The 10,970-nt window shown below is 41.0% G+C and overlaps 2 protein-coding genes, 2 non-coding genes and 2 pseudogenes across 4 annotated transcripts; 1 reads left to right on the forward strand and 5 right to left on the reverse strand.

Moving 5' to 3' along the window:
* Positions 1–235: 235 nt before the first annotated feature.
* On the reverse strand, positions 236–354 carry LOC147050416 (5S ribosomal RNA; annotated as a pseudogene).
* A 966-nt stretch (positions 355–1,320) lies between these two features.
* Positions 1,321–1,439, reverse strand: LOC147050417 (5S ribosomal RNA). Its single transcript, XR_015067512.1, has one exon. It is a non-coding gene; the product is annotated as a 5S ribosomal RNA (ribosomal RNA).
* A 614-nt stretch (positions 1,440–2,053) lies between these two features.
* LOC147050418 (5S ribosomal RNA) lies at positions 2,054–2,172 on the reverse strand (annotated as a pseudogene).
* Positions 2,173–5,085: 2,913 nt separating this feature from the next.
* On the reverse strand, positions 5,086–5,276 carry LOC147050419 (U2 spliceosomal RNA). Its single transcript, XR_015067506.1, has one exon. It is a non-coding gene; the product is annotated as a U2 spliceosomal RNA (small nuclear RNA).
* A 1,668-nt stretch (positions 5,277–6,944) lies between these two features.
* LOC147050420 (uncharacterized) lies at positions 6,945–9,595 on the reverse strand. Its single transcript, XM_085921480.1, has 3 exons — positions 9,453–9,595; positions 8,391–8,512; positions 6,945–8,087 (listed from the first exon to the last, which is right to left on the reverse strand). The coding sequence occupies exons 2-3, from the start codon at positions 8,491–8,493 to the stop codon at positions 7,096–7,098; spliced, it is 1,095 nt and encodes a 364-aa protein (XP_085777606.1). The 5' UTR covers positions 8,494–8,512; positions 9,453–9,595; the 3' UTR covers positions 6,945–7,095.
* An 87-nt stretch (positions 9,596–9,682) lies between these two features.
* hint1 (histidine triad nucleotide binding protein 1) lies at positions 9,683–10,806 on the forward strand. Its single transcript, XM_085921491.1, has 3 exons — positions 9,683–9,833; positions 10,345–10,449; positions 10,548–10,806. The coding sequence occupies exons 1-3, from the start codon at positions 9,723–9,725 to the stop codon at positions 10,710–10,712; spliced, it is 381 nt and encodes a 126-aa protein (XP_085777617.1). The 5' UTR covers positions 9,683–9,722; the 3' UTR covers positions 10,713–10,806.
* The last annotated feature ends 164 nt before the right edge of the window (positions 10,807–10,970 follow it).

A 10,970-nucleotide genomic window follows, 5' to 3' on the forward strand; every position in this document is an offset into this window, starting at 1 on the left:
ACTGGTCTTCTTTTTGACAGAACGAACTCGCAAAATTGTTAGGTGCGCCAGTGTGTGGATTGGGACATAGAAACTTGTGTTAAGTGTTGATCCCAATTTGGAGTCAGATCAATAGCTAAAAAGTTTCAATGTCGGAGTTAAAACTAGGGCTGAAGTTTCCGAATGCCATACGTGATGGGTTCTGTAAAAAAATTGCTTGAATGATTGAATTGAAAAAAATAAAAAATACAATAAAAGCTTACAGCACCTGGTATTCCCAGGCGGTCTCTCATCCAAGTACTAACCAGGCCCAAACCTGCTAAGTTTCCGGGATCGGACGAGATCGGGCGTTCTCAGGGTAGTATGGCCGTAAGCCATTAGAGTCTTCAGAGTTTTGCAGTTTATAGACACAATCGCCCCTGAAAACTCGTGCCAAGCAACTTGATGGCTGTTGTAAAAGTTTCCTTTCACAATTGACGTGGGAAAAAAAAAGGCTTTCAGCACCTGGTATTCCCTGAACGTCTCCCATCCATGTCACAACCAGGTCCGAAAAAGGCTTTCTTCCAAGACTTTTGGTGTTTCACGGAAACATGGCTATCATGAAACGTTATTGACAGCTTTTTGTGTGGTAGCACGAATTTGCCGTTGCGACCTGCATTATGCTGTATCAAAGTAAATGTCATGAAAAGGGTAAAAACACTACATGGAAGCACAATGTGTATGTAATGTTGGGTTATTTTACAAATAAAGACTTCTGCTTTGAGTTCACAGGGAGCCAGGCTCTTTATTTACTGTACATAGTCTCCCCTCTAGCGGTAAGAAACGTGAACTACAACGGTATGGATGACACCTCACAATTTACGTTTCAAACTCGGGTTATAGTTTCAATGTCGGAGTTAAAACTAGGGCTGAAGTTTCCGAATGCCATACGTGATGGGTGTTGTAAAAGATTGCTCGAACGATTGAAGTGAATGTGTCGTCTTTTGGTGGTCACAAAAACGCACGAGTTTTAGTGTGAGAGACCCTGGACCCAGGCTTGTATTAGTGCGCTTTGTTAGGAATAAACAATTGGTAAATTTGGCCTGATTGATCTACTGGTCTTCTCTTTGACAGAACGAACTCGCAAAATTGTTAGGTGCGCCAGTGTGTGGATTGGGACATAGAAACTTGTGTTAAGTGTTGATCGCAATTTGGAGTCAGATCAATAGCTAAAAATCCGTATCCTAACAAGTTTCAATGTCGGAGTTAAAACTAGGGCTGAAGTTTCCGAATGCCATACGTGATGGGTGTTGTAAAAGATTGCTAGAACGATTGAAGTGAAAAAAAATAAAATAAAATAAAAGCTTACAGCACCTAGTATTCCCAGGCGGTCGCCCATTCAAGTACTAAACAGGCCTGACCCTGCTTTGCCTCCGAGACCGAACGAGATCGGGTGTTCTCAGGGTAGTATGGCCGTAAGCCGTCAGAGTTTGCAGAGTTTTGCATTTTATAGACACAATCGCCCCTGAAAACTCGTGCCAAGCAACTTGATGGCTGTTGTAAAAGTTTCCTTTCACAATTGACGTGGGAAAAAAAAGGCTTTCAGCACCTGTTATTCCCTGAACGTCTCCCATCCATGTCACAACCAGGTCCAAAAAAGGCTTTCTTCCAAGACTTTTGGTGTTTCACGGAAACATGGCTATCATGAAACGTTATTGCCAGCTTTTTGAGTGGTAGCACGAATTTGCCGTTGCGACCTGCATTATGCTGTATCAAAGTAAATGTCATGAAAAGGGTAAAAACACTACATGGAAGCACAATGTGTATGTAATGTTGGGTTATTTTACAAATAAAGACTTCTGCTTTGAGTTCATAGGGAGCCAGGCTCTTTATTTACTGTACATAGTCTTCACTCTAGCGGTAAGAAACGTGAACTACAACGGTATGGATGACACTACACAATTTACGTTTCAAACTCGGGTTATAGTTTCAATGTTGGAGTTAAAACTAGGGCTGAAGTTTCCGAATGCCATACGTGATGGGTGTTGTAAAAGATTGCTTGAACAATTGAAGTGAAAAAAATAAATAAAATAAAAGCTTACAGCACCTGGTAATCCCAGGTGGTCTCCCATTCAAGTGCTAACCAGGCCTGACCCAACTTGGCCTCTGAGATCGGACGAGAACGGGTGTTCTCAGGGTAATATGGCCGGAAGCCGTCTAAGACTCCAGAGTTTTGCATTTTATAGATATTTCATGAAAAGGCTAAACTCCATGTAAGCGCAATTTGTAATGTGCGGTTATTTTACAAATAATGATTGCTGATGGTCGTCTCCTGATTAGCCCTGTCGAAGCGGGTATAATGATGGTTGAGTTCGTCGGGGGAGGGGTTGGTTGCAGTGGGGGGTTATTAACTTCATTCCCTTAGTCCAGGGGTGTCCAAACTTTTTGCAAGGAGGGCCAGATTTTATAAAGTGAAGGGGCCCGGGGGCCAGTAGTTTTTTCGGACATTTTTTTAACTACAATTTCATCCAAATAAACACTGTTATAAAACAAATTCCATTCTCCCAATTGTCTTTATTTTTTAAATGACAAAATAACCAAATATAAGCCACTCAGGCAGATGTGAACAACTCTAAAAACACAAATTCTGCCTTTCATTCATATCTGAAGAGTCCGATAACATTGAACAAACTGTATGAAATACCTTAAATTTACATGAGTTTAAAATTATTTTCGCCTCATGAACATTTTAAACAGGAGTTATAAGTAATACATAAAATACGATAACATTGAACAAACTGTATGAACTGTATGTATGAGTTTAAAATGATTTTCGCCTCATGAACATTTCACACGGGGTTCACGCAGCCGGTTCGCGCGTACCCTTTTTACAACGGGTTTATTTCCGCATTTGACTTGCGCATGCTCCGCATAGCAGGACAGCTGGAGTCATGTTCTCGCTGTGAAATCACGCCGGGTTGCGCGAGATTACATTTCTGCGGCATATAAATAAAATAGCTTTGGTATGTGTGTATTAAAGTGCTGGTCAACATTGACGGCGGGCCTCATACTAAAGATTTTATCACAGAGGCTGCGGGCCTGATGAAATTTGACCACGGGCCGCAATTGACCCGCGGGCCGGACTTTGGACATTCCTGCCTTAGTCGGACTTGAGTCATGTTGACAACCATGTGGAGCACAGGGGTGAGCACGGCCGGAAGGCAATAACCGTATCTCACACTGAGTGAACCAATTAATTAGAGGTAATATTTTTCAACAGGCTGATGAGAGTCAATTTATAGTCACCGGGACCGATCTCTTTGCCGCACACCATCTTCAGTAAAAGGCTAATTGGCTACAAATGTATGAGCACATTCAGTGGATAAAACAGCATTCGCAAAACTGTTTTACATGGTACCTTTAGTCATTACAGTAATAAAACCATTATAAATTTAAATTAAAAACAAGAATCTTCAAGTTCCCAGCATGCATTGATCCTTTCTAATTGCTGCTGCTATCTAGTGGTGCAAGGGCATTACTGTACATGTTTTGATCAACCACCAGGATAGAAACTCTACATTTGGGAATCTACATTTGCAAATATTATTCATATAAACGCCATCCATTGTAAATGTTATACTTCATTTTTTTCATTCAGATCTTTTTCAAATGAGATTTTTTTTCTCAAAGTATATGTCAGGTCTAAATACCATCAGACATTAATTCGCACACTGAAAACAAAGAGGAGAAGACAACCAGTATTCCTTTTGCTTGCGAGGAGAATTACGTAGAAGATTCAAGATTCAAGAAGAATTTGACTTCGTTACATCAAAGTCTCTGTTCAACATTTAGGTGACTAACAACACTCAGGACATGTGAAAATGACAATATTCTCAGCCATCCCCTGATCTTAAACTCCCATGAGGGCAAGGAAAAACTAAAATCTCCGACTAGGGGAAGTGAGAAACCTTGAGAAGAGACCACAGATGGGAGGGTGTCTCTTCCAGGATGACCAGGCTGCAATGGATGCAGAGAAGACACATAGTACAAACAGTGTAGACAATCCAAAAGGTTTGGAGAGCAGGATGTTATTGCACAGCAATGACTCTGAGACTCTAAGAGTGGTGTGAGTTCATCAGGCCAGTTACAGTCCTACACTAATTCTGAGCTCCTCTTCCGCTATCTCCTCTTTTTATTTTGGGTGGCCCTGGTTACAAAAGGCGTTGCTACTCTAAAGGAAGGGGAGATTGTGGCAGTAGCAATGCTGATTAGCTAACTAACAATGTTGGCGAGGCCTTGGCCGATTCGTGACCCCAGCAATGCAGAGTCTGTCCTTAGTTGGTTGGCAGCCTCGTCCTTGGCTGCGATCTCCAAACGTGCTGGGTGCCGTGTCCCTGTAAAACAATGCTCTAGACTTTCTTGCTACGTTTCACACAATAATAATAATGAGTAATCAGATACCTCTCGTGCAAACACTCCAACAAACGTTACGTAAATGTGAGATAACTTGCATGAAGTCTACTTAAACAAACATTGAGTAAATATGGGATAACTTATGTGCAACTACTTCAACATGTATGTCTTTTCTGTAACACTTTATATAAAAGAAAAACTGTCTCGGTCAACAACAATTTATGAATAGAAACTACAAGGTTTATTAAGAGAAAGAACCTCTCTCGAACTAAACAGAGAACCAAGGTGTTCTGTTCATAACGAGTGAGGGCTCTCATAGATAAGAAAGGAAGGTAATTAAGAACTCCCCGGAGCTAGACAGAAAACATTGTTTAAGATATGAAGCCTCCGGTTCAGGCCGACCAGCACCTCTGCAAAAACAATTATTCCAACATTATGATTTAGTATTCAACAAAAATCTCAGACTTTTCCACTGAAAATGTATACTTCTACAAAAATTTATTTTAAATAATATTACATGGATATTTTCGATGTAATTAACGACAAGAAAAACAATTTAATGAAAAGTGTTTTTATAAAGAGACCCTCAAAAAGTATTTCCTTCTGAGATAACGAATGGTCTCATATCCAACGAAAGATAGTCACCAAAAGTCAATCACTGACACTCAACTCATCATTTAAGATAGACAAGAACAACTTTGTTAAAACATTATGAGGGCGTGCACCGTTTCTGGGGGTACTGCTATACCAGGTTGATGCATGGAGTGGACAGAGCAAGTTGCTACATCATATCCCTGCTTAAAACATCAATTTAATATATGGTACTCAAGTAGAGAATGTATCAGATTTGTAGCTGATGAGAGCATACAGTACGCTTGATCATAGCCAAAAGGCCGAGAAGCGATAGAAGTAACTTAACACGGGGACAGACTCATTCCCAGCACAACAACCTAAAGTGAAAGCGGCAAACTCAACTGGAGACAACAACACAGACATTGTAAAGTGTGACTTTACTTACAATGCCAAGACATCCTAAATGAAATTAAAACAGTTAGGCCGTTTTTCTGCCCATAAAAACAAATAAATATTAAGTAATTTCTGGGTACAAGTCACGTGATCTATGGTGGTCCAATGAAAAAACACTAATAAAGTTGACTATCAATGGCATTAAAATGTTATTTGACACTCAAAGAACCCAACTAAAGGTGTTCACAAATATTACAAACACATGGTGGATTGTAATAGGTCAATTGTGTTGCTTTGCATGCTACAAATGAAAAATATTTGGCTATAGCTCGCTAGTCACGTGATCCAGTGACAATAATTTTGTTTTAAAACCTGTCTCGTTTTATCGCGTAAAAACGGATGTCGTTTGTAAAAGTTAACAAATAAATGACTATTCAGAAAAAAAGGCATCTTATCTATTTGAACAATGTTTGACGAAAGTGACCAATCAGTCAATTTAATCCTCCCGCGAGGTCTCACCACTTCTTGTTTCTTGTTAAGTAAGTGACGTGTTACTATTAGAGCGCCACCATCGCAGTGGAGCAGACCGACACATTGTAAGAAAAACATTTTGTGCACATTTAAAAAAAAGAAACTCAAACAGATGTTAATAGCTGACTAGCATGCGTAATTTACTATCTACTCGTGGAACTAAGTCATTCAGCAAATGGATAATGCCACATTGTTTTTTCATTGAGACCTGTGAAACAACGCCGTTGCGTCCTGCCCAAACACGGTTTCCTCAAGCGGATCAGCGCTCTGGACGTCACATTGCAAGAACAGAAACTGAGACGAAAACAACAAATGGCAGAAGATTTATGGTCTTAATTAGGATCCTATTTTGAAAGAATTTAATAGAAATATAATTAATATAAATAAGAAGCAGCATATGAGGTTGAGCCTTCAATATGAGTACTGTGAAGTAAACAACTCTTTAGTGAAATGTCTTACTTAATGCAACAAAATAAACATCAAATATAATAGAAAATACAAAACTATTATCATCCCGAGGCCGGTTAACTTTATTTTCAAATTCATTACTAAAACTAAAATATGAACTTGAAGGGAAAGAAGTTCAGCATCTCAATCAAAAGGTACATACTAGAATAGAATTATTATTGATGCATAAATTCATAAAGTCTGCTCTAATACAAGGTGAGAACTTCATGGATCATTACTCATCTTCCCAATAGAGACTCTCTGGCAACTGACTGAGCAGGCAACAGGGTTAGGTGTGGGCTGATTAAGATTCCCCTGTGAGAGAATTTTTGGCCACAAACTGAGCAGGAAAAAGGTTTCTCACCAGTGTGGATTCTTGTGTGCCTTTCTAAATGTTCCCTCCGAGAGAATTTTTGGCCACAAACTGAGCATGAAAAAGGTTTCTCGCCAGTGTGGGCTCCTGTGTGCCCGATTAAGCTTATCATGCGAGAGAATGTCTGACCACAAATAGAGCATGAAAGAGGTTTCTCACCAGTGTGGACTCTTGTGTGACTTTTTAAGTGTTGCTTCTGACCAAATCTTTGGCCACAAACTGAGCAGGAAAAAGGTTTCTCGCCAGTGTGGATTCTTGTGTGCCTTTCTAAATGTTCCCTCCGAGAGAATTTTTGGCCACAAACTGAGCATGAAAAAGGTTTCTCGCCAGTGTGGGCTCCTGTGTGCCCGATTAAGCTTACCCTGTGAGAGAATGTCTGACCACAAATTGAGCATGAAAAAGGTTTCTCACCAGTGTGACTTTTTAAGTTTTGCTTCTGACCAAATCTTTGGCCACAAACTGAGCAGGAAAAAGGTTTCTCGCCAGTGTGGATTCTTGTATGACTTCTTAAGTTTCCCTTCTGAATGAATTTTTTCCCCACAAACTGAGCATGAGAAAGGTTTCTCACCAGTGTGGATTCTTGAATGACTTTTTAAGGTTCCGTTCTCAAAGAATTTTTGGCCACAAACTGAGCATGAAAAAGGTTTCTCACCAGTGTGGATTCTCGTACGTCTTTTTAAGGTTCCCTTCTCAGAGAATTTTTGGCTACAAACTGAGCATGAAAAGAGTTTCTCACCAGTGTGAATTGTCGAGTGCCTTTTTAAATTCCCCTCATAAGAGAATTTTTGGCCACAAACTGAGCATGAAAACGGTTGCTCACCAGTGTGGATTCTTATGTGCCTTTTTAAGTGTCCCTTCACTGAAAATCTTTGGCCACAAACTAAGCATGAAAAGGGTTTCTCACCAGTGTGGGCTCCCATGTTCTTTCTTGTGTGCATTCTCATGTCTTGTTTCAAAACAATGTTATTAGCACAACATTTACCACAGTGAGAACATTGCCTGTGTTTGTTTTGAGACTCATCATTATCAGCAGCAGCAGGAACATGTGACGACACATCATCACTTTCTGATGGTAGAGCTGCTTGTGATCCTCCACAGTGGTCTCCATCTCCTTCTCTGGTCATTTGTTGACTTGAGCTGCAGCTTGGAGGCTGCACTCCTTTGCTCACCTCATGTTGATCCTCATCTAAACGCTTCACAGGAACACCAGTCACTGGCATCTTGCAGGTATCTTCCTCCTTTTTAATGTCACATGAGTCCTCTTCCTCCTCTTTTATAGAGCAAAGAAACTTCTGCTCCATTTGTTCACTGAAGTGGTGGACCTCTTTTGCCACATCTTCCTCTTTAACGAGAGTGCGCTCTGGCTCCTGCTGCTTGGGACGAATAGCTTCACTGATGTCTGCAAAACAAGACAAACAAATTAACAATGAAAGTTACAGTTGTACTAAGTTCATTCTGTTTCCTTTTTTCAATCACTTTTTGGTTGATGAAGGCGGAAGTTCATGCCGAAACATGTCAGGTAATACAACCAAAAATACCCTGTTTGTGATAAAAGAACCAAAAAGTGAATGAAAGTTACAGTTGAAGAGAAACTGCTCAAACCTATACAAGACCTTTTTCAATGTGCCAATGATTTTGATAAAATTCTACGAAATGTAAACACTGGAAGAGGAGTCATAATAGAAAATAGCCGGGTACTGACCTGCTCTGTACAACACAACATAAAACTGCAGCCAAAGAGCTTCCAGTCGTCGACGACTACGGTCCTTTTCCTCCACGTACTTTGCTGTGGTCCTTGCAGACATATTCACACCACTGTCAGGTCTAAATAGGAACAGACATTAATTCAAACACTGAAACAAAAAGGAGAAGACAACCAATATTTATTTTACTCGCGAGTTTTAAAATCATCGGGAGCGTGCCTGCCTGCCTGCAACCACCACTGCTAATCCTCGACTTTGAGTATTTCCACAGTGCAGTATTACTCTTGGTACAGGCAATAAGCAGCATGTGATGATGGATCATTTGAGATCCATCATTTGTCGAGGATAATCACGCTAAATATCATAAAGTTGGCACAGTGCTCATCATTGGAATCAACCTCCCATCTATCCAAAACTTGTACCTGTCCAGGACCAGGAAACGTGAAAGCAACATCTCTACAGACCCTTCTCACCCAGGTTACAGTCTGTTTGAACGACTCCCCTCCGGACGGCGTTATAGAGCTCTGTTCGCCAAAACCAGCAGACACAGAGACAGCTTCTTCCCCCAGGCTGTTGCTCTAATGAACTCACACCACTCTTAGAGTCTCAGAGTCATTGCTGTGCAATAACATCCTGCTCTCCACACCTTTTTGGATTGTCTACACTGTTTGTACTGTGTCTTCTCTGCATCCATTGCAGCCTGGTCATCCTGGAAGAGGGACCCTCCCATCTGTGGTCTCTTCTCAAGGCTTCTCACTTCCCCTAGTCGGAGTTTTGAGTTTTTCCTTGCCCCCATGGGAGTTTAAGATCAGGGGATGGCTGAGAATATTGTCATTTGTCATTTTCACATGTCCTGAGTCTTGTTAGTCACCTAAATGTTGAACAGAGACTGTGATGTAACGAAGTAAAATTCCTTGTTTGGCACGCTCAAACAAGGCAAATAAATTCTTCTTGAATCTTGAAAAGCGGGCCGCACCTTTGTACTGCAACCAAGCAGTACTACAAATAACGTTGCTAACATGCTGCTAACATGATAACTTAGGTCCATCGTCGTAATTTACCTCTTTCGTCGTTGCGGTTGTCGCGTAGCTAAGGTTAACGATTCACCACATAAGTTGCGTGTTTATTTGATGCAGGTGCACGAAAGTCGATGCACTTCTGTTTGAGTGCTCGAAGTTACCAGGCGCGGTTTAGTTGTAGTCGGCGACCAATCAGAGCAAATGTTGCGGTGACGTTAGAAAGTAACCAATCAGCTGTCAGCGAGTCCGCCTCTCAGAAGCGATACCGCCCTTGTCGATACGTCAGTGTGCGACTGCGCCCAGTTCGCCATCATGGCTGACGAAACAGCAAAAGCGCAGCTGGCCCAGCCTGGCGGAGACACAATATTTGGGAAAATCATACGCAAAGAAATCCCTGCGAAACTCATCTACGAGGACGACCGGGTAGGCTTTCATTGAGTATGCTCCAACGCGCACTCGCTGCACTTTTACTGCAGCGAGGCTCAAACTAATGCTAGTGCAGGTTCTGCACTAATAACTATGCCTGTGATAATTTTTTTCGTTGGTCAGACTGAATATTCAGCGTTAAATATGGCTGCAATAAAACCATTCACCGTATGCCTAAAACATTTATTTACACACATAAATGTTATATAAATTGAAGATCAAAGACATCTGAGAACATTTGATCCTTGTTTAAATCAAATAGTTTGCATTTATATTTTCAGATATAAAAATAAAAAATAAGTACACTTTACCACTGTTAACGTTGTCATTTATCCTATTTTTTTTTTTGCGAAAATATCTTCATATGTTCCCTGAGTTATTTTTTCCCGTCTAACCTTATTTTACAAAAAAAAAAACCACCTAATATTGTCCTTTTTTTAATATTGTATTTATAGTTTTTTTGTTTTCTATAAATTAAAATCGTCTGTGTTTATTTGTTCTGTTTCAGTGCGTGGCCTTCCCTGACATTTCCCCTCAGGCGCCAACTCACATCCTGGTGGTCCCCAAAAAGCCAATCGTCCAGCTTTCAAAAGCGGAGGATGGCGATGCTGCAGTAAGGATGGATTAGATGCAGAGCATGTTATGACTTTATTGAATACTTGTATTGTTGTTTGACTAGTGGGCTCCCCCCTTTCTCTCCCTCCCTGGCAGCTTCTGGGGCACTTGCTGATCGTGGCCAAGAAGTGCGCCGAGCAGGCGGGCTTAACCAAAGGCTACAGGATCGTCATCAACGACGGGCCTGACGGCGGCCAGTCTGTCTACCACATCCACATTCACGTCCTGGGGGGCCGTGGCATGAAGTGGCCCCCCGGCTGACACCTCCGCGCCACCATGTCTTTTTTCCTGTGGTTGAAGTGAATGTGCTTGTTTAACTGTGGTAATAAAATTGGTTGAGCGCATTCAAAACTCACTCAAGGATAATCTTCTTGAAATACATTTTTTTTTGTAGCTGCACATACAACAGTTTAGGTGGGCTTCTACTAAAGATTATGCAAGTGATCTAGGGAGGAACCCCCCCCCAAAAAAAACCCTGACAATGAAAAACATTTGCACAATCTAAAAGTCAAGCCAAAC

This window comes from Syngnathus leptorhynchus, chromosome 10 (assembly GCF_054491065.1).
Source record: "Syngnathus leptorhynchus isolate UIUO chromosome 10, UIUO_Slep, whole genome shotgun sequence".
Classification (NCBI taxonomy): domain Eukaryota; kingdom Metazoa; phylum Chordata; class Actinopteri; order Syngnathiformes; family Syngnathidae; genus Syngnathus; species Syngnathus leptorhynchus.